The sequence below is a fragment of the Homalodisca vitripennis genome, unplaced genomic scaffold, assembly GCF_021130785.1.
Source record: "Homalodisca vitripennis isolate AUS2020 unplaced genomic scaffold, UT_GWSS_2.1 ScUCBcl_4523;HRSCAF=10741, whole genome shotgun sequence".
Taxonomy (NCBI): Eukaryota; Metazoa; Arthropoda; class Insecta; order Hemiptera; family Cicadellidae; genus Homalodisca; species Homalodisca vitripennis.
In genome coordinates, this window is record NW_025780648.1 from 6,134 (window position 1) to 30,596 (window position 24,463).

A 24,463-nucleotide genomic window follows, 5' to 3' on the forward strand; every position below is an offset into this window, starting at 1 on the left:
TAAAATTTAGAAGTTTTCATAAAAATTAGACAATGACCTAAAAGTTGCACCAAATTACTCGTATAGATATATACTATCAACAAAAAATATATATATAGATGTAGTTTTAAGTAATTTAAAGTTAAGAAAACAATGTTTTATTAATAGATTACATAAACATTTTTTTATATTTTTGTTGCAAATAACTGAAAACGTAAAAGTAACTTTCTGTGGGAAGTTATGTTATTATATTATACATTTAGAAAGGAACATCCATACAAAATTTTGTGTTATTTCTGTCATAAATAAAATTTTTATGACACTGGCAGCAGTCAGCTGATAATGTTACGTGACGATTACGAAATAAAAATGCTTACACCTCCAAAATAAAAATGATATTCATATTAATTATCTACAAATATACCAGAGAATAAAAAAACACTTTAATCATTTGATGTTGTATTTATTTAAGAAAACGACGAATATCAAGGAGACAATATGTTGCCCACCTGGTGCTTTTCGCATATGTCACCGACAGCTATATTTTGCCGCCTGGCACTTTTCAGACACAATCTATGACGGCAATATATTGCCTCCTGGCCCGGAAAAGGGGTTTAATAAAGTTTTGGAGATATAATCTCTGTAAGTTATGCAATTTCGAATTGCCATGAATTAAAATGAAAAGAAATGATGATTATCTATGTTGCAGAACAAAGAGACTGTAACTAACACAGCCACTGCCACTCCCAGCCAACCACCAGCACAGCCCCCTCCCACCCAGCAGCAGATCCAGCCCTCCCAGCTAGTCTACCTGCAAACTCCTCCTAACAGTCAAGGTAAGTTTGTTCAATACAGCCACTGCCACTCCCAGCCAACCACCAGCACAGCCCCCTCCCACCCAGCAGCAGATCCAGCCCTCCAAGCTGGTCTACCTACAAACACCTCCTAACAGTCAAGGTAAGTTTGTTTAATACAGCCACTGCCACTCCCAGCCAACCACCAGCACAGCCCCCTCCCACCCAGCAGCAGATTCAGCCCGGTCTACCTACAAACACCTCCTAACAGTCAAGGTAAGTGTATTTAATACATCCACTGCCACTCCCAGCCAACCACCAGCACAGCACCCTCCCACCCAGCAGTAGATCCAGCCCCCCCAACTGATCTACCTGCAAACTCCTCTTAACAGTCAAGGTAAGTTTGTTTAACATGGCCACTGTCATTCCCAGCCATCCACCAGTACAGCCTCCTCCCACTCAACAGCTGATGTATTTAATTTTACAAGTAAGAGCATGCTAAATTACGTGTTGCGTAACAAGCTTCGCTGAAGTTGTTTGCAAAATGTCAGCTCATTTTCATTTTTAATATACTTTAGGTACAGATAAACAATCAGACAAGAGAGATATTTTGTTAGCCTGTTGAATGAGAGTGGTGTGTTTCAGCAAAATCCTATCCTGTAATAGAGGGACATACCTATTCATCAAACACAATATTGTTTATAGAAATAAGTTATATGCAAAATTTCAAGTCCATAATTTCAATTTGTTCTTGAGATATCCATCCGAATGGAAATAGACAGACAGGCAGATCGACAGACAGACAGAAGAGGAATGGTGCACCCCTCTCAGTACATAATAGTATAGTGTACATGATGTCAAGTCAATAGCTCAATTCATTTTTGAGATAGCCTACGTGGCTCTCAATCAAATTTGAAGGGGAGAGACATGCATCACCATCGAACTCGATGTTGTCTATATAGAAATGAAACTCATGTGAAATTCCAAGTATGCGGATCAATTCATTGTCAAGATATAGTGTAGATAGTTAAATTTTGCCACCCCTCAGAGTGATAGGCTCCATTAACACTCAGCCAATTAATAGAATGTTTTAAAATCTCTAAGCCTCAGCTCTTGGCTATACTGACTAGTCTGGGTCATATTATGATTTGAATTGAATCGATGATCTCTTAGTTAGAGAGCCATGACTATATCCAATAGTCTACGGAGGAGAATATAATGTGTTATGCAATCAGAAAAACTTGAGTATTATACTTGATTCATAAATTTTACCAAATAAGTTTTATCTTTTCATTCAAATAATATTAGTTCAATTTAAATGTTAAGTGTTTCCTTATGTAAAACTGCCTGTGCAGGTCAAGTCCAGTATGTGTTGGCAGCTCCAGCATCCCTGGCTCAAGGTTCTATGGTAGGCATGTCTCCTGTGGTGTCTGCCCAGACCGCAACCCAGCCCATAATGATGACTCCCAATGCTGGCCAGATGGTGAGTTAAAACAAGTCATTACAATTTATTATTAATGGGAAAGAGCAAATTTTTTTCTGTCCAGCAACACACACATTTTACATGTGTATTAAACTGCGCTTGTATTGAAATCTTTTCTTGCATTTAAGGCAGCAGTTCCAAACCTGTGGTGACATATAATTAAAGATTTGTGAAAATTCATAAAGGTACATAGTTGAAACAGTATGTTTATTATAAATTAGTACCACTTGTTGCTATACATCAGGGATGCTACAGGTCAGGGAAATCAGGGAAAAGTCAGGGAAAAAAAACAGGACTGGAAATCAGGGAAAAGTCAGGGAATCCGGTCTCAAGTCAGGGAATATTCAGGGAATTTCGACGTTGGTCAGGGAAAAATATAAAATCCCTTTACACAAATAAACTTAACTGCCGCCACGCCGAGTCCAAGCCTGCAGACGACCCATTAATTGCCAAAAATCCTGGGGATTGCGTCGAAAAAAGTCAGGGAAAAATGAAAAATTTGGTCTGGAAATCAGGGAAAAGTCAGGGAATTTCATTATTGGACTCCTGTAGCAACCCTGTACATGTAATTTCCTACTGAATAACAGGAATCCCATGGCCATATCCTTCTTAAATGGCGTACCAAACATTCCTGAGGTGTGATGGTCACTGGAATTTATTAAAAATTTCTGCTATGGTCAGAGTGTCTGCTTCTAGCGATTGTAATCTATTTCGGGTTTAATTTATTTTCAGTGCAATTGATAAGTTTGTTTTGTTGTCCGATCAAGAAAATATAAATATATGTAGGCCTGAGAAGCCATCTTTGGTCGAAAAGTGTCTAATGTCAGCAATTGCAATTTATCTCTAGTATAAGGAGTGTAAAATCCAAGTTCATGCAACTTTTCATAGTAATTGTTTATAATAGGTAGCCGTTTTGACGAAGAGGATAGATTCCAATCCTGGAAATATTGTGATATACCTTTTGTAACCTATAACGATGGCAAATGACCAAAATCCTGTTATCCTTTCAAGTGAATAAGGATTTCCCCCTTATACTGTAAATTATAGAAGTTTTCCTTAGACTGAAATAACCTCAGTTCTTGTGTAGCGTGCCCCCACCATTTGCAAGGGAATTGTCGTCAAGAGAGAGCATCCTCAGTAAGAGAAAAACCTGTACTGACTGAGTACTTTATAAAAATATGTTATTGACAGTAAGTCAGTACTATAATACTGTTTCCAGGTATGTTTTGCTATGTGCCATTAGAAACAAAATAATAAAAAACAGTAGAGCTCATCTGCATTAATGTCTTGTCTGTCACTTCAGTTGTGTGTATTCTGATAACTCCCTTTATTTTCTAAATACTCCTTGAAGTATCTATTTGTATCCTCTGCAGTGTGACATACTAAATTATAATCCAATAAAGAGCGGAAAGCATCAGTTTTCCTTGTTTCATTTGTTTTCAAATATAGGTTAAGTCTAGAGTTTTAAAGATCAAAATAATTTGCTAAAATCACCCTTGCACTTCCACTAACATGTAAGACAAATATCTGCACTGTTTCTGAACAAATCGAGAAAATGAAGGATTCAAATTGATCGTCACTTACATCTGTGCCTGGAATAAAATTATCAAGTCAGTTGACATGTGTTCCGTGTTATCAAACTCCCTTTTCGAAATAGCAAAAATGTCTTTATGTGAGTTTAAAACTTGATCTTCTCCAGTTTTTTTTTCTCTTTTAGTACATGCTTAGAAATTGCACCTAGTCCTAAAAGAACCTCAGTGCTGCTTCCGGAGTGACTGGATATTCTGGATAGGTTATGTTGGAGTAGGGGCCAACTCCTGTCGAGAGTAACATTGTTGTAGAGTAACATTGTAACATAGTTACAGACAAAAATACTTCTTTGTCTCAAATGTGATTTCAACATAAAATTTCTGTTATGTAATGCATTTTTATTAAAAGTTTAAAAAAGAGCCATATTTTTACTAACCTCAAATCCATCAATTTTTCAGGGAAATTCGGAGATATAGCAACCCTAGAATTAGCTCATTTATATGTTTAATAATAATAGTGCATTTCCTTTACAGTCCCTTACTCTGTGAAGTAGATCTAACCTGAACTCAAGCAAATGGTTTTGGTTTTCCAAAACTCTGTATCTCTCTAAAGCACAATATTAGCGAGCATTTGAAATTGTTGTTGGAAAATTATGTAGCATATGCTTAAACAATAGTTCGTGTTCCTAATTTTTTATAAAATTTAATTTAACATAAACTGCTTATATTAATTTCTGAGTTTAAGTTCAAAAGTTATATCAAACAATTCAATTTGAGATACAGGTAAAATTAAAAAGTGTGCCAGTCCCCTAGTTTCTAGGCTTTATGCTCACTTTTGTATGAAAATTGTTTGATTTTTTACCATTTAAAAAAGGGCCTGGTCTTCCTCAGTACTAGAACCTATTATAATAGTGTCAATTTATGTGCCAGTAAAAGGGTTATATGACAGACTTTACTTTATGACAACCCTTTTACTAAATCTCCCAGTATTTCTTGACTTTAATACCTGTTATTACAGTCTCCTTCAGGGTGCTCGCACTCATTTTGCCTGGCTTGTTGAAAAAGACAATAATGAAGAAAACCAGATACATGAGGTTAACTTTATATCCCCTCGGAAGAAGGGGAAGCCAGCTCTGAATCAGCCTTCTAGTCAAAGCAGGCAGAGGGTGGCAAGCCCTTATGTCTAGACTAGCAAGAACATTTTACTCTTAGGAACCCCACAAAATCCAATAGTAATCTCCCGCAGTAGTCTAGACCTATCTAACTACCCATGCCCATGCACTACAGAATTTTTGCGGTTAGTGATGTGCTGCCCCTGGACATCTTTAATTTTGCCCAGATTTAAATGACATCGGTTTTTGCTGTGCCCAGTGTGAGTTCAACTGGAAGGTATAAACCAGCCTGAAGTGAACCCTCCTGGGGGATCTTTACCAGTTGCAATTTGATCACTTTCACTATACTGTAGTCATAAATCAAATGACGTACTTATTCACTGTGCATATTTCTCCGCCATTTGTACAATGATAACATAACACAAGTAGCAAAAATCTCAAGAAAGTAAAAAGTACGGCTATATGAAGCAATGACACGCTTAACGGACTCAGCGGCAGTATTATAGTTGCCATGAAACGAGGAGCCGTTGCCTTAAGGTGGGAAGTTCTGACAGTAACCAAATATTTGCACAATGTGACCCTTGCTCATTGACAACTACAACAAACCCATGTCTGTGCGAACAGTTTGAGAAAGTAACCAATATATTGAGTCAATGTACAGACTATCTGTTAAACAGCAAGCCTGGTAGAAAAGGTATTCACGAAAGAACGAAAACACAGTAATAAAACATCATATAACAATTGGACAACTTCTACAGAAGGTGTCATATTACATTCGTACTCATTTTGTAAAGTTTTCATGCACTTCTTAAAGGTTATAGTTGTAATTGGAGATATCTTGGGGAAATCAGATCTCCCCTAAAAAATGACTTAAGATAAACATTTATATAGCTTATATGTGAAAGATTGCTAAAGGGAATGTATATTTTCATAATAAAAAACAAACCAAACTTAACAAATTTGGGTTCAAATTTCAAATAACAGTTTGGATATTATTTAAAATGTGAAAAGGCCACAATTTTCTATGTATAAAATATTGTTTTTAGTATCATTTTTGATAATGTGATTATGATAATGTTAAGGGAGAATACATTACCAAGTCCAAAAACAGATGATCAGTCTCTCATTAGAAATATAAGATAAAAATAATGTAATGGCATAAAATATATTTTCATTGATTTGACTGATTTGTGAAATTACATTATGCAATCAGTTTATACTTTTTATTCCCTTCTCAAGAACTACTCAGTGCTGATTAGGAACTGGCACTTAATTAATTTTAGTTTGCATATACTGGGTTCCTCTTTATAATAAATAATAACATAAGCATATATGTCCATTAACTAATTGGAATTCTCTAATTTTTTCAAACAAATTGCCAATAACATCACTTTTTAGATGCAGGCAGGATCACAGGTACAGCAGAACAACATGATGCAGATTGTGCAGCCGAGTGGAGGTCAGGTGATGCCGGTGGTGCAATGCGCTGGACAAATGGTGGTTCAGGGCAATCAGCAGACTATCATGGCCAGTAACCAGGTGCAGGTTGGCATGCAAAATCAGGTATTAAATCATCCTTTCTGATTTACTGGTAAAATCAATAGGTTAGGCTAGGTTAGGTTAGGTTATACTAGGCTAGGTTAGGTTAGGTTAGGTTGATTAGATTAGATTAGATTAGTGTAGGTTAGGTTAGGCTAAACTAGGCTGTCTAAGAATTAAAGAATTAATTGGATCCACTAACATCGGTAGATTTAACTTTTGAGCTAGAAAAATGTTTAGGTTCAGCTAATGTTAAAGTAAAAATAGCTACAGAGACAATTCATATTGACCAATTCAGTTCATTTCAGCTTGGTTTGGTAGTGTAAAATTAATAGATCAATACAGTTTACATAACTTTCGTAACCCATTAACCTACTATACAGGAATGGTTTTGTTAGACACACCGCATATCCTTAATGGAAGCACAATGGTAGAATTCACAACATTAACACGTTCGCTACCGCATTGTTAATTATTTTCCATTAATATAGATCATCGACGCATATTTGAGTCTACCTATTTATTTCGCACAGACTGCCGACGCACATTTGCGTCCGGTGATCACATTAAATTAGACCAGAGACGCATATTTGCGTCCGTGTCACCATTGTATTGAAAAGACTATTTCTCATGAACGGTCTATTTTAAAGCTCTATTCTCTTTGTACCGGAATGCCCGACTCATATTTGAGTCCCTTGGTCTGTGGCTACGACGATTAGTGACGTCACAATACGGTTAGCTAAACAGCTGTTGTTTTTCAGCTGTATATAAGAGTAACCTAACCTAAAAGCTATAACGTGGTTTAGTAGGCCTACAGACTAGATTGTTGTTGTTATAGTGTTAACAGAGTAGTGTTTACAATGGAACGAAACAGAAGACGAGAAAAATCCTCATCATTTTTACAAACAAACAGTGAAATAGACCGTATGATTAGTGACCAAAATAGTGATGACTCTGAACTAAGTGATTTGTTCTCTTCAGACGGAGGTAGTGAGTATCATCCATCTAGTGAAAGCGAAATTGATAGTAAGGTACTTACCTGATGATTTCATTGAACCTATAGCAGAATACACGGACATAGAAATAGGACTAGCAGAAAATGCTGAAATGGAAGTAAACATAATCGAAAATGAAAATAATCGGGATGATTTGACACAGCAGGATCATAATGTAGAAATGGTAGTAAATGCTATCCACGAACAATTTGTGACTGTTGAAGGATTGTGGACAAACACTAATAATGTCCCTCAAACTTTCGATTTTACAGGACAGGAACAAATAAACATTCAAGCGGATGATCCGGTGGAAGTATTTGGCAGCATATTTGATGATTCCATCCTCGATAAAATTGTCACATGGACCAATAAAAGAGCAAATGTCAATCGGGGAAACCCTATACCAAAACATGCAGCACTTAATAAATGGATAGACGTTAACAGAGATGAAGTAAAAAAGTTTCTAGGCCTTTGCATGTTAATGGGTAATGTGCGTTTACCAACTTTAAAACACTATTGGTCTACAGATCCATTATATGCCCACCCAATTTTTGGAAATACAATGTCTCGAACTAGATTTGAGATGTTTATGCTTTTATGACACTGAGACAGATTGCACTGAGCATAAGTTGCACAAGATTGATCAAGTCCTAACCCACATTTTAGAGAACTGTAACAAAGTATTCAGTCCTGGGAAATCCCTCTCTCTCGACGAGGCTATGATTTTGTTTTGCGGAAGACTTTCATTCCGTCAATATATAAAAAATAAAGCTCATAAGTACGGAATAAAGTTGTACGAACTTTGCACATCTGATGGCAATAGTGCACGAAGACAAAGGCCACACTTATCAAGTTGTCATGAAAGTGATGGAAAATTTCGTTGGGAAAGGTCACACAGTTTATTTAGATAACTTCTACAACAGCGTCGATCTATCAGAAAACTTGATTCAGTGCAAAACAAATATATGTGGAACGTTACAAGTCGATAGAGCAGGTAACCCGCAGGTAGTAGTAAAGTCAAAGTTACAGAAGGGAGAGTATATTAGTCGGCAAAAGGGTGATGTGACGGTGATGAAGTGGCGGGATAAGAGAAACGTGACAACCATTTCAACTACACATGGTCCTGAAATGATCCATGTAACTAACAAAAGAGGTACTGTTACAATGAAACCCGCCATGGTCGTAGATTACAATAAAGGGATGAGCGGCATCGATCGAAGCGACCAAATGATATCTTATTACTCAACTCCACGTAAGTCACTCAGATGGTACGTTAAAATCTTTTTCCATCTTATAGATGTTGCACTATGGAATAGTGTTTACCTTCATTCAAAACTAAATGGAAAAATGACTTACCTTGAGTATAGGAATATCATCATTAGGAACTACATCCAGTGGGAGCCTGTCACACGTACTCCTCGTACCAGTCCTGCAGCTCATTTACTACAGAAGTTGGAGAAGAGAGTAAAGTGCTATGTTTGCCGAGTAAAACGTAACAAGAGGCGTGACACATTTTATATTTGTGCAACTTGCAAGAACTCAGATGATAAGCCGTTTGGTTTATGTATGCCAAGCTGTTTTCAAGACTACCACACTAAAAAATGAAGAAACATTTATGTGTTTTTATGTAAGATATTTTTACCAATAAGAGTAAAACCTAATTATATGTTCAATAAAATATTTTCATGTAAAAACCTTGTTGTTTTGCTAAAATGTACTATTTGAACTAACATAAGGGACAAATGTACAAGGACGCATATCATCGTCACCTGGTCTATTTGAAAAATAACTTATTGAATTTATTATTATTTTCGTGCTATAGACCGGGAGACGCATATATGCATCATCATCAAAATTGCTTTAATTAAAAAAAAAACAAGTACTTATTATTTGTAAACATATTTTTAGTTTATTAGGAAGTTATTAGACTAATTTTAACAATATACCATTCATGGTCTATGGTTATGTTAATCTTGCGAGTCCCAGTCTAAGAGTGAGGTTATAATTTTTAGCGCGGTCTGTGAGTGCGGCCCGAGCGACGCACATGTGCGTCGTGTTAAGCCAGGATAGCTGTGTGGTCCAAGCTATTACATTGATGCATAAGTAGGATTTGGATTCGCAGGTTTCATTCTCGCACATGATGTTAAGGATGAAATCCTTTTTATTAGATCTATTTATAATTACCATAAAAATACCTGAAGATCCAATTTAGAATCCAAAATTTTTTCATAAATGGCTTATTCCTAATAAATAAATGTATACTATCATAGAGATTAATAATAATAAGGAAATTACTTGTTTCTAGTATCAGAATATTTAAAATACCATCTCAGAGTTTAAAGTTTATAACAATTCCTGTCTACAATTCTCCAGGTTTCTTTTACACAAACTTTATTTGTACGTCTTATTGTACTCTTTAACAAGTATAAATTACATAACGTTGAGTAAATTATAACACAGTGATTAGCTATGGTAGGATATTTGAAAGTTAGCAGTTTGATCCTGCCATTGTGCCAGAGCTTAGGTATTTTCCCTCTTATATATATATTGGATGTAAGATTATCGCCAAACCAAATTATACCATTCTTAACTTTCTTGAAACCACCTAATTTACAAGTTTCTAAACATTTTTTTAGTTATCGATTATTGTCTTCTGCTAATAAGCTTTAATATCAGCTCTTGAGTAGACATGCTGGGACGAAAAACGTAAAATATATATGGTTTTCAAATGAAATATTGTTTGTAGATTTTAAATATTCCTTATTTTGGTAAATACCACAATTTTTTTCATTTGCACTAGTCAAATGACAGTAATGCTCACACAACAAGGAATTCTCCTCAGCTCGAGCACTTCCGTTTCTCTTCGTGACTCTTAGCCAGAATCGATCGACCACCACAACAAACAGACAACGTAATACTCAAGACTATTTTTCGGTTAAAATAATTCACTGTTTACTAGTTTGGCATAAGGAAAATTTCACCTACCCACATGTTGCCGGACTAGAAGTGGTGGAATATGAACATTTCTTAGTGTTATGCCAAATTTCTCTAGATCGAAATTTGATTGTTGCCTCGAATTCAAATAATTTATTAAGATACAGTGGACTTGAGATTTGGCTTCAACACATTTGTAGTGTACGATGTGATGCACTAATCTGGAATTGTTTACCACACTATTTTAGCCAAGCTGAGTAAATGATTTACTCAGAATAGGAATTTTTCGTCTATAAAACACTTTATTGGTACATGCTGGTGGTATTGGTACATGCTGGTGGTATTGGTACATGCTGGTGGTATTGGTACATGCTGGTGGTATTGGTACATGCTGGTTGTATGGGCAATTTCAGTGTAAATAAATAAAAATGTATAACTATAACTCAATAACTCGTTTATTCAACCAAAGTAACACAATTACATGCATTGGTCATGTCAGATAACTTCTTACAACAGATTAAAATCGTCAATAAAATAACTAAAACGACTTGAGCTCTTAAGATATTTTAAAACTACCAGTTTGCCCAATTAGCCGTCAGTCAGGAATTCACGGACGTTGTAAAAACATTTATCATGGACATTTATTGTTATTTCTTCACTATATTAAACTTATTTACAACAATTTTACAATTAAGATGTTGTTGAATTGTAGACAGTTCCGGTGGCACAGAGCAACTACACAACACAGTCAACGCAGCAGCAACGACCGCAATATGCAATGTCCTCCTCCACTAATCAAATGACTACACCCACCCGACAGTTCAACCAACCAAACAGCACGACACGGATCAATCAGGGCACCGTAGGTCGGGCAAAGACAGTACAGCAACCTCCACATCCCAGGGTTACCAACAGTAATGGTGAGTAGCTGTAACATTTGCACTCGTCAAATACGTGCATCAGAGACATTAAGTTGGCTGTAAGATGAAAAAAAAAAAAAACACGAAGAATGTCAACAACAGTAAAAATAATATAATAAACACAGTAGTGACCATTTATCAATAAAACCCGCCTATAAGTTATAACTATTGATGTATTACACATTCATAAAAATAAAGATATATGGTGTTTATTGATACTATTGCTCTAATAATTCTCTTCCACAAATTAGAGTTGCGTTCATGTACTATAAATTTAGTTCCTATCTAAAGAATCAAAAGTAAATGCCATAATAATCTCTATTTTATCATTTCAAATTGCTTTTAATTTTTTCATAATTATTTTTAGTTAATTATTAAATATATAATATGTTTGTCAATAAATGTTTATAACAGTGGATAGATTGATAAAATACTCATTGAATTTATCTGTTGGTGTTTTAATTTTGTGATGTCTGGAGTTATTACTATTATTGTTATTTATTATTTTTCATACGGCCTTGCATTTACTTGTACTTTTTTCAATTGTATTTGCATTACTTAACCCATTCACCTACTAATATTTTAGCACACAGTTGGGCCAAGGAATTCCATTATTTTTGCCTATTATTTAGGTGTGCAGATATTTAGCTGTAACTTTCTAGTAAATCCTAGTAAATCATTGTTTTCAAAAAAAAGATTTTGTAGCAGTGTTTTTCTTGAGCTTACCTACCATTTAAAACTCCCTGCATCAAACTGTGCATGAAGGTATTACGAGATATTACCTATAACATACCGGTAATAACATAAATTTATGGCAAGTATGGCAGGGCCCACGGCGGAAGCGGCGGAATGGCTTCGTCGAAGTAGGTGAATGGGTTAAGCTTGGCTTCACCAATTGCATGTTTTTATTATTTTCTTCAACACTGTCAGCTGTGATATAGAGCTATGTGTTCTCAATTTGCCTAAAAACAATAACCTTTTTTAATTTTTGCAAGATCTTTGGTATACTATATGTTACTTACTTTTCTAAAAGAACTGTTTGTAGCTAGTTTTGGAACTTTACAAAATTGTAAGGACCTCAAAATTACTTCTAATGTCATTTCAAAAAATTTGGTTTGCATATGTTAACTTGAGATAAATACTACTATGCCAATCAAATGAGACTAGGCTGTCTATTAAATATACCACAGCAGAGTTAGGTAATAAAAACTTAAGATAATAAGTTTGAATGCAAATAAAATTTTAAAACATAAATCTTGACAGTTACCAAGCAATAAACCAACATGATCTGAGTGTGAAAAGTAAAAAATAATACAAAACACTAACTAATGCCTAACACATTTAATAAAAATATTGTCCAGGCAATTTTTATCCCATGTTGCAACTGAATTTAACCAATAAACATTGTTTTGTCTCAATACATTGTTTCACCGTTATTGTACAATTATTTATTACTTAGGTCTCCACCGGCTAACACTCTATAATTGGGATATTGATTTAAAGGAACAGTATTTTATCCAGGTTGTTAAGAAAAATATCTACATCTCCTGATGGGGATTGGTATAAGCAAACCACAATATTAATTTAAATATCTCAATAATAATTGCAAAAGCTTCAAAATGTATCTCTACACAAATTTTTCCCAAATCAAGGAATCTTGTTTGAAAATAGTATTTCACAAAAATTTATTTATTTATTTATTATAAGCTTCACAAAGGTTTATAATTTTCAGCATAGCTAAAGATAAACATATGAATTGTCAATGTTAAAAATAAACTAATAAACTAAACTAAACCAATCAAGAAACAGAATTTACATATCTGCAAAGCTTAATAAACTTGGTCTAAAAATTCAATAATAAGAACTAGTAAACAACTGTTATTCATTTAAGTATTCATCAACTGAATAGTATGCCCGGTTAATGAGGTAGCATTTTAGGGAAGTTTTAAATGCATTTATGGAATTCTCCTTCTTTAGATTTGGAGGTAATTTATTGTAGATTTTAAGAGCTGAGTAATAAGGACCCTGCTCGAATAGTTTTAATCGGTGTATGGGGTATTGTAAGGGTTGATTTCTGATGTTATGATAGTGCAATACTTGATATTTTTGAAAAGAGTTGTTATTATGTTATTAATTTTAAACAGTAATAGGATTTCTAGAATATATAGAGATGGTAAAGTGAGAATGTTATGGTTTTTAAAAAGTGGTTTGCAGGATTGTGTTTTTTTAAGTTTGAACATGATTCTAATGATATATTTCTGAGTTTTGAAAATTTGTTTTGATAACACTGAATTTCCCAAAATACCACTCCATACCTCAGATGCGAGTAAACATAACCATAGTAAACTGCTTTCACAGTATCTAAACTAGCCACATGAGAGATGATTCTCAATGCGAAACAGGCTGAATGTAACTTCTTTTCTATAAAATGAAAATGTTCTTTCCATGATATTGAATTATCCACAACTAAACCCAGAAATTTACATGACAATGTTACTTTAATATTAGTTAGGTTAAAGTTAGTATACGTGCTTGCCGATTGGAGTGTTGAGAATATTAATAATTGACTTTTATTTTCATTGAGCAGTAGCCCATTTGCTGAGAACCACTGTCCTGCTTCGTCAGTTGCTTGATTAATTTTATTCTCTAAATCATCAAGAGATTTTGATTTTATAGTAAGAGTGGTGTCGTCAGCAAACAGAACTACAGATGATGTAGTTAGGTTATGTGGGAAATCGTTCACGTAAATGAGAAGTAGTAGTGGATCCAGCACTGAGCCCTGGAGAACGCCACGATCATTGAGTTGCCAGTGGGAAGAAAACTTGACAGAAGAGCTATTTTTAATTGTAACCTTTTGTTTCCTATTTAATAAATATGAAGATAATAAACTGTGAACTGAGCCTCTTAACCTGTTGACGAGTGTGCGCACGACATTTGCCGTGCCGCTATGACGGTCCATACTGAGTGCCTCATTGACCAGTGACAGACTATTAGGGAGTAAAATTTAAAAAAAACTTTTAATTGTTAATAAACTTGTTTATCATAGTTTAAATGTATATAAAAATACATTGTAGATTGTTAAAAGCAATAATTTCATTTAAAACTTTGCTAGTGTGTGATACTGCTCAAAACAAGGATATATACAAAGGGCGACCTCACATGTTGAACATTCATAGCTGGTTTCTTTTCTTCTTTGTCCAGTTCGAGTGGTGTGTTTGCACACATAGCACTGCCTGAGTAGTTTTACGCTTCTTTGTGTCATTCTGGGGGAGTGGCCTTATAGAATCAAGAAGTTTATTGCAACAAAACATTCACAGATTTTACAACTTCAGATGTTGTGTGAACAGGTTGCTTGTCAATAATAAATACTAAATCTGTAATACAATTACATCAGAATAAAACTTACATTACATTAAAATATTACAAACATTAAAACTTGTGATCGTAAAGACTGTCATGTAAAAACTCAGTTATGCTATAGTAAACTTTACTAATTAGTAGACTTTTAACTGAGTTCTTAAAACAAGACATTTTAAGCTGTTTTAAATGAGGAGGAAGCTTATTATAAAATTTAGTTCCCATATAACTTGGTGAACTTTCAAATAATGTTAATTTGTGTACAGGAAATTGCAGTCTATCTTTAAAACGGGTGTTATACTGGTGCTCATGTTGCTTTATATTTCCTGAATTTAGACGATTATGAATAAAAATTAAACAACTATAAATATACAATGATGGAATTGTCAATATTTCTAAATCTGTAAATATTTTTTTACATGAGGTTCTTATATTCAAAAATAGCATGGTTCTTATGTATCTCTTTTGAATTTTGAGGACAGAGATAATGCCAGAGCAGCTGCCCCATATTTGTATTCCATACTGTGCTAGTGAATAAAAGCAAGAATAATAAACTATAAGCCTCGTCTTAATGTCTACCAACTCCCTTAATGTAAACATTTGGTAGCAAGCTGAACTCAGTTTTTTGTTTAAGACATCTATGTATGGTCTCCAGGACAAATTTTTATCCTTTTTATAGAATGGCGACCTTGGAGGCGTAGCGGGTCTTGTGTCCCGCCTCCGTAAAATAGTTTTAAAAGTTATCACCAGGTGCCACCTCGATACAGGACTAGCAACACTTTACAGCGACACTATTAGAAACAACTGAAAAGTTCAAAAAATCTCCGCTAGACGTCACAGTAAGTCAGTGAGAACGAACTGACAGTCATTAGTCTGCAACGGAAAATGCCGTCCTCCCTCATATGGGACCTAACGGCAAATGCCGTGCGCACTCATTTGGGTATGTTTTGCTGCACTCGTCAACAGGTTAAGCCATAAAATTCTAATTTCTTTAACAATATACTGTATTCAACACAGTCAAAAGCCTTTGAAAGGTCGCAAAAAAGAGATGCAGTACGATGGTTTTTGTCAATTGAACATAAAATTGTGTCAATTAGTTCAGTTTGGTTTAAAACCAAATTGATTTTTACACAAAATGTTATATTTAGTAAAATGTTTATGAATTCTGACTGCGATTACTTTTTTGAAAATTTTGGAAATCACTGGAAGAAGGGCTATAGGACGGTAGTTTGACATGTCAGTTTTGTCATTTTTCTTATGGATAGGTTTAATTAGTGAGTATTTTAGTTTTTCAGGAAAAATACCATTTGAAAAAACAATTATTAATGAAAAGAGCTAAAGGCTTTGGTATAATTGAGGCTGATACTTTTAATATGTGAGTTGGAACTTCATCCCATCCACATGATTTGGAATTTTTTAATTTTTAATGATGTGAAACACTTCTTCAGCGTTAGTGGGGTACGAAAACAAAGTTGGAAAAATTTTGTTATCTTTGTTCAGAAAATTAATTGGTAATTTTTCGTTTGGTATAATTAATTTACTTACGTTAATAAAAAAGTCATTAAATGAATTGGCTATTTGGAATTTATTGACTATGGGAGATTTATTAACTATTATTTCAAGATCCTCATCCGCTTTAAATTTTAACTTACCAGTTTCTCTATTAACCACATCCCACATCGCTTGTGGGCTGTTCCTCGCATCCAATATGAATCTGTCATTTGCCATATTTTTGGAAGCAAGAATTACTTTTCTTAAGATATTACAATACTTCTTATAGTATTTAGTGAGCTCTGGACTGTTCAGTGATTTCTGAGCTTCATATAATTCTTGTTTTCTCTTGCATGATGTGTTAATTCCCCCGGTCATCCAACCTGCTGTATTCCTCTTGTCTTAGTTGAGAGTTTCAGTGGGAAACATTGTTCAAAAAGTTTTAGAAATGTTGAATAAAAATAATCAAATTCAGTCGTATAATAATCGAAAATATTCAGTTGTAATTCAAGGTTATTTAAAAAATTACTAATATTGTAATTATTGAATTGTCTTTAAATAATTTATTTTTTTAAATTTGGGTTTGATTCTTTTTTATTAAGGGATGTTCTAGTAACAGCATTTGGTGGTCAGAGAATGAAGGCTCCATCAAATTGCATACATCGGGACTAAAAATTGTGAGAATATTATCTATACATTTTTATGACACCTTTGTTATTCTAGTTGCATTTACGAAGTTTATTTTCAGACCAAAAGATGTGATAACATTTTTAAAGATTTCGCATTGTTTTGATTGTAACAAAATGTCTATATTAAAATCTGCAGCTATAACTATGTGTTTATGTTTTTTAGAGATTAGGGTGAGCGCTTCCTTGAGACTAGATAAGAAATCTAGAGCTTTGCTCTCAGGAATTCTGTACAAAGACATTATTAGAAACGAATTACAACCTTTAAGAACCTCAGCAACACTGTACTCAAATGTGCCGTCGATACATTTAATTCGATTCATATTCTTCACTGAGTTAGTTTTTAGATTTGATTTGGCTAGTATTGCGGTCCCTCCTGCCTCTTGTTCTGAGCGTGAATAGCAAGAGACAAGTCTGTAGCCAGGCACGGTATGCAGCAGAGCCTCCGTGTCAGCATCAGTCCAACTCTCCTGTAGACACAGCACATTTGGAGATCGAGGAAGAGAATCGAGATATATGACAAGTTCAGGAATTTTATTTTTAATACTCCTAATGTTATAGCTAACTATGATTAGTTTCTCGATCGTCGCCATCCAGAGACAACTTCCACACAAACTTCCATCTCCTCCATTAGTGACAGGTTGTTTCTGGTCTGCCCTAAAAAAGTGTTGTCAGTGTAATGTGTTGCGTCATTGATTGAAGTGGTCGTGGGTGAAAGAGGTGTAGGTGTTGATGTTACATGTGCGTGAGACTGGTGTAAAAGTGGTTCTGCAAACAACCTATCTGACACTGCATTCGGAGAACATGGATTAGTAACATTAGCTACACTACCATAACACTGCTTTCCCAGGCCTGATAGGTACAAAATACTAACTGCAACTACTAAGGCCGCTATTAACACATTGTTTGCCTGTTTATACCATGGAAGAGTTCATATCATGGAAAGAAGGGAGAAGACTTTGGACTGATCGTACCATTTTAATTTGCCATAGTATTTTCTTTTCATTCTTTGTACTAATGTGACATTCATTCTAATTTTCTGTAACTTTTTAGGTTATTTGTTCTCTACAAACTAATAAGTAACAAATTTTTTATTTTCATAAATTATTATGTCTATACTGTGTTCAGTGATATGTGTAACAATTTGGCTGAATGAACTAAATCGTTATTTATAATTTTAACATACGAGAGATCGCACAGCAGTTTACCATACTTTTCAAATTTTGGTAATATTTTTGTTATTGACATTATTTGTAGCTTGGGTACTCTTCTTACCCCTTCTCTTGTATTTCTTTAGATTCTCTTGACATCTTTTAGTCTTTTGCTCACTTTGTTTTCAAAATAATTAAACATTTGTTGTCCCCTACACCTGGTTCATCAGTATTATTAGAAATAAACATTTACATTGTTTAATACAATCACTCAGATATAATAAATCAAGTTACAATTTAAACGTTGTTCTTTCATTACACATATTTTATTTATTAATTATATGGTTGAAAAGATACATGCATCATCTTCTGTGTACTGTAAATGTTACATCAGATTGAACAGTATTTCTAATATATTTTTTATAGACAGAGTTTTATATCTTCATTAAAAAATACTTTTTTTTATTATTGGTTATGCGTGGGTATATCGCGTTGGCATCCAGGAAGTAGGTGCTATCTCTCACTGGTTAAACAAAGAAGCTCTAGTATTTGTTGGCTTAACGTCTTCCTGAAATGTCCTTACTTTTCTAACGGGATAATTAATACATAAACCTTGTAAATATTTTTTCTAATTTTGGGGTTAGAAATATATTTATTCGCTGAAGTAAACTTCGTTGTTTGTGGCCAGAGATCAGCACGGAAGACATCATGTTGGTCCTGCAGGAGCATACGGACAACCAAGAGAGCCTGACAAACCTAGAGACTCTGACAGCTAAGACCATACGCGAATGGCTGGAGGCCAAGCTTAATGTGGACTTGTCAGGTCGAGAAAAGCAGATCGACCAAGTACTCAAGGCTTGTCAAACGCTTGATGAGTCAATTTTGCCAGACAACCCACCCACCACAGAACCCGATGCACCAAGCTCCATTCCAAAAATTAATCTTAGACCCAAGAAGAAAAAATCCATTCCTTTTACCAAGTCTGATGATGAACGAGATGAAGATTTCAATCCTTGGCAGGAAGCGAAAAAGAAGAAGGGAAAGAAGAGGAAGTAGACAAGATAGTTATTATTGGATTAGCTAATAAGTTTAAATTTATCTGTGTTCAGGATATGATGTTTTAAACTTTTAGTTTAGTAGCCTATTTTTGCACTCAAATAGTTTCAAAGCATGTTTAAAGTATCCTTAATGCAAACTTGCGTTCATTGTCTTGTTCAGTCTTCCTGTGAACTTTACTATATTTTCAATCAAGCACATGTTTTTATTGATAAAGTAAGTAATATATGTTAAATAGGCATTCTCATTTTGATTATTATTGTTGGCTAGGATTAGATTATTTATAATACAACAGTGTTTTTTAATTGTAATATTATCCTGTTAACAGATGTTGTGCCTTAAAAGTCTTTATTTTATAATATGGTGATCACTATTTATAACAAATTTCATAAGGCCGTGAGCAAAATTTCTTATAAGTAAATCAATGTAAGGAGTTTACACATCATTCTGTCCCAAATTAGTGATTAGTAACCTTTACAATTTGTTCATCAATAGATAAATACAACTAGCTGTTCTGCTCTACTACAGCTGAACTCAGTAATAATGATCGTGGCTGACATAGCATTGTTCAATCACAATAACAATCTGCATAACCTTTACAATGTATTCATCAACAGATGAATACAACTAGCTGTTCTGCTCTGCTACAACTGAACTCTGTAATAGTGATCTTGGCTGACATAGCATTGTCCAATCACAATAACAATCTGCATAACCTTTACAATGTATCTATCAACAGATGAATACAACTAGCTGTTCTGCTCTGCTACAACTGAACTCTGTAATAGTGATCTTGGCTGACATAACATTGTTCAATCACAATACACAATCTGCATAACCTTTGCAATTTATCCATCAATAGATGAATACAACTAGCTGTTCTGCTCTGCTACAGCTGAACTCAGTAATAGTGATCGTGCCTGACATAGCATTGTTCAATCACAATACACAATCTGCATAACCTTTACAATGTATCTATCAACAGATGAATACAACTAGCTGTTCTGCTCTGCTACAACTGAACTCTGTAATAGTGATCGTGGCTGACATATCATTGTTCAATCACAATACACAACAGGGGCGGTTCCAGGGCTGATTTTCAGGGGGGGGCTATCTTGTTTTTATGTAGCTCATTGGTCATTGAAAAGTCCTCTTTTATGCTGTATTGCTGTAACCACAATTTTAATTCACAGAGAAATTTTTTGCTACGTCAAAGTCCTTGTAAATCAAGAAAAACTTGAAAAATGTTTAATTCTAACATTTTAAAATTGTAATTTTAAGCAATTTAAAGTCAAAGAGGTTTAATATTCTAACGTAAATTGGATGGTTACAGAGAAACTGCTACTGTTTACTGAAAACAAGTTTATTGTGTACAATATGGCTTTTAAAACAAATACTGGTTCAAAATACAAAACTTATAACACAAACACAAGCCTTCTTGCACCTTTCTTTGCAAATCGTTCTATTATTTTATCTGTGTCCACTTGAAGATGCCTGTGAATGTGAAGCATGCAAAGGCCCGTGAGACGTGTTTCTCCCATTCTTGATCTCAGCCAAGTCTTTACTCTTCTTAAAGTGGAGAAAGTCCTTTCTGCCGAAGCCACACTGACTGGAAATAAAATAATAAAATCACTCATGGAACTGAAATAGTTATTATAAAATATAGACTACATATTAATTTTAATGAATTTACTTATTTTGTGTTCATGAATGAAAAAATTACTATTACTTGCTTGTGTGTTACATTTATATTTATTTAAGTTAAACTTGGAAAACAATTTTATTCTTAGGTTAGTTCTTATAGTATACTCTTCAGGTAATACAGTACCCATTCTGTGTGCTTTTCCATTTAAACCCACATATCTAAAGTATGTAAAGTCACCCAGCCAGCCCATACCTATATGACTAATTTTATTTATTAATTTACATACCTGGAAGTGTGGCCAAGATTTTTAGAACATCATGGATAATTGGAAATATATTTGGGTCACAGGAGTCTAACACTTTCAATATATCTTCAGGGAGTTTTACATTTTGCTCTTTCTCCTTCTTCATCTTCCAGTGATTTTTCCACAGGTCCACTTCACCTTCAAACTGAATTTCATTACTTAGGGTATCTCCATCACCGATAATAGGTGCAAACTGTTCGAAACCTTTTTTTAAATTGACAATGAGATCATTTTTTTCTCTGGCATCCTCAACTATATTGGTGGGAATTATTCCTCGTAGGCCAAAACATTCCAGTGAGCTATAACTTAACCTGGATGTTAAGTCAGCACAAACATTATCAAGAAGAGGTATATAAATAGATCGTCTGTAGTACTCTTCTACGTCTCCTGGGTGATTTGATCTCTTAGTTTGACTGCCCGTACGTCTTGGTAACTTCAATTCAACATCCAGCTCCTCTGCTAGCGCTTTGGTTTCAAAAAATATTTGTTTGAATATATCATCACATTTAATCCTTCTTTCTTTTAATGTTGCCATAGTGTTGGTGACTGCGGTAGATGCCCGGTTAGTGTCAAGTGATGGTGTTTGTAGAAGTCGACTGAGCGGCAATGAGACTTTTAGAACGTCAATCAATGACATCATTGATATTAAAAACTCAGCCGTGCATAAAGAGTTGAGCAAAGTCGCTGTAACTGACGAAGTTGTGCGATCTTGCCATGACGAGATAGATGTGAGTGCTTCAACTATCTGACGAATCCCAGATCTGAACTGAATTACTCCTTCATGTCGCTCTACCCATCTAGTTTCACACAAACTACTTAACTGACGCCCTAGTGTTAATTTTAAAACTTGATTTCTCTTGGCCGACACATTGAAAAACGACACTACTGATTTCATTATCCCTACTGTATTTCGGATACAAGCAATATTTACAGCAGTTGAAAGAGAGTTGTTCAAGGCGTGATTTAAACACGGACATCTACATGCATGTTTTGCAACCTTTTGTATTTCAGATACTGCACCCGCTGCTTCAGACGACATTACACTACAACTGTCTGTGCCAATTCCTACACAGTTGTTCAGATCTAAGGATAAATCATGAAGTAATTTAACAACAATCTTTCCTAGAGCCTCTCCACTTAAACGTTGCTCACTATGCACATCTTGATCTGGACTGATGGATTTTATGTTTTCATAAGCATCAATAAACTTAACAAAATCTTCCTGAATTTTATTGTTGTGTACATATCTTAAGTTCAAAGACAGTTGTTCGACATGTGAAATATCTGTCGTCTCGTCAAAAATCACCGAATAATACTTTGCGTTTCGGACTTGATTTAATATTGTTTCCGTTATCTCTTCACCGCAGCATGTGATCAATTGGTTTTGAGTGGTATTACCAATATAGGTTGCTCTTGAAGACGCTGCGGCTAAGTGCCGTTTTAGTGTCTCATCTCCTGAAGAGATTTTGAATCTTAACAGTTCTCTAAAATTCCCCTCGTTACTCGGACCAGCCTCTTCATCCAGTCGTCCATCATCTCGATGACCTCTTAAAGGTATATTTTGTCTGCCTAAGAATACGATTGATTCTATTATTGGGCGTAACCTCTCTCTATTTTCTTGTACCTGCTGTAGTCGTTGAGAGTTTACTTGGTTGTCAATGGATTTGTCCGGATTGTGATAACTTTGAAGGAAGTCTAGACCAGCCTGCACGCATATTTTATGATACGCCGTGTTTTCATGTGTTTGTATGAAGCCGTCTTTACCCAATAGCTTGGCATATGAAGTCAAGGGTTGGGTTACAAGGTTCTGAGCTAACATCCCTTTATTGTGCCCACACTTTTTATCGGAAAACAAAACGCAGAACTTACAAAATAACCCCTTTTTAACGTCGGAAAAAACTAGCCAATTTCTTTGTTCCAGGTGTTGATGACCTAAGTAACGTTTTACTTCCTTGCCATTTTTAGTGTGAATTGAATGTGGGAATTCATATGATTTGGGCGGTGTCCAATGTCGTTCTAACAATTGACACTTTGTAAATTCATCTGTCTTTTTATTCACAAAAAGCCCTATGTCATTGGCACAACTACCATCTCTACCTAATTCTAGGGATGTATTTTGGTTTTCATTGTGCTCTTCAGTGTTCACAATAGTGGTGTTGTTAGATGCAGCATCGGTAAGAGAAATTGATAAAGTATTTATGCATGAGTCAGGATCAGGTTGTGATGAAGATGTATTAGTCTTTTTTACACGTGGTTCATTGTCGTCTGTTATTTTCTCAACTTTTTGAAAATATAAACTAATAATTGATTTTGGATTCGGTCGTTTTCGATTATTTTGAGATGCCTGAAACAATTAGGAAGTTATTAATTATCATTTAAAAAATTAAGGTTGAGTATTTATTTTAAAGCCAAGCGCCTGTCTCGTGATTTTGTTATTTGTTTATAGTTCCTTTCCTAACCTAGACAAGACCGTATTATGCTTCCAAATAGTTACCGGTACGTATTCACTAATTAGTTATATTATATTTTACCTTTAAACATAGAAAAGTCTTAATAAAATTGTACTTATACTTGAGATGAGAGATGGTACCGACTCCCGACGGGATTCGAACTGGGCCACTTCATGATAGGTATTCCAAAAAGCTACTGCTTATTTAGCAACGCCACGGAATACATATATTGAAACATTGTGCAAAAATAAATTCCACGATAATGAATTGTCAAAAATATAGGTCTGAAGATGCTCATTCCACAAAATTGAATAATATATCCATATTAATTTACATAGGTCAGCAACTTTAAATATATAAAGGGCCAAAAGAATATAGCTTTAGAAAAAAGTCGAATGTAGATGAAAATTTGTTTTCATTTTGGCGTTATTTTTTGAATGCTGTTTTTGTCAAATACAAGAACAAATTCTGAATCTTTTTTATCTTATAGTCAGGTTGTTTCCAAGAGGTATTAAATACTTGAAAATAAACACATAGTGGCGTGCGTTTCTGGTGTCTTTCCGTTTTTTAGTCATTAAATTCAATTTAAAAGAAATAAATATGTGATTATGTGCACCTATTTCTTTTACAAAGAAGAAGTATATGAATATTGTGCACTCATACATGAGCATAAAATAAATGCATAAATATTAATTACTTTTGAGTTTGTTTTCCTCGTTTAATGTAAATGCAATACTACTTTGTAAATACACTATTTAGGCCTATAGTCTACACAATTACACATAAACAGTATAGCCTATAACATTTGTCTGTGTTCGTACTTACCATTTTTTTAGAACTGCAGATTAAACTAAACATTAAACAAACCAGTGGAGGCAACGAATACAGAAAACACAACACTATAAGTGTACAAGTCGGCGGATGAGTACAGACTACGTGATACGCGACGAGCGTGGGCCGTGAGTCACTACAATAACAAGATGACGGTTGGGAGGGGCGCGGCTGCACTGTTGCCAGATTTCTTTGTGTTCTCAAGGT

At 34.6% G+C, this 24,463-nt stretch overlaps 2 protein-coding genes across 2 annotated transcripts; one reads left to right on the forward strand and one right to left on the reverse strand.

Annotated features, from left to right (window-relative positions):
- Nucleotides 1-688: 688 nt before the first annotated feature.
- LOC124372981 (integrator complex subunit 3 homolog) lies at nt 689-19,315 on the forward strand (the record flags this gene model as incomplete). Its single annotated transcript, XM_046831387.1, has 5 exons — nt 689-815; nt 2,129-2,256; nt 6,296-6,460; nt 11,078-11,285; nt 18,659-19,315. Coding segments are annotated over 5 exons (996 nt in total), but the record flags the coding sequence as incomplete, so codon positions are not given.
- Nucleotides 19,316-20,434: 1,119 nt separating this feature from the next.
- LOC124372982 lies at nt 20,435-21,901 on the reverse strand. Its single transcript, XM_046831388.1, has 2 exons — nt 20,958-21,901; nt 20,435-20,635 (listed from the first exon to the last, which is right to left on the reverse strand). The coding sequence occupies exons 1-2, from the start codon at nt 21,868-21,870 to the stop codon at nt 20,442-20,444; spliced, it is 1,107 nt and encodes a 368-aa protein (XP_046687344.1). The 5' UTR covers nt 21,871-21,901; the 3' UTR covers nt 20,435-20,441.
- Nucleotides 21,902-24,463: the final 2,562 nt, after the last annotated feature.

Bases quoted from the DNA above. Each gene is read 5' to 3' on its own strand.
- LOC124372982 (XM_046831388.1), bottom strand. From the start codon at position 21,870: ATGAAATCAGTAGTGTCGTTTTTCAATGTGTCGGCCAAGAGAAATCAA. The intron at 20,636-20,957 runs GTATGTAAATTA...TTTTATTTCCAG, and splicing joins AATCTTGGCCACACTTCCAG to TCAGTGTGGCTTCGGCAGAA.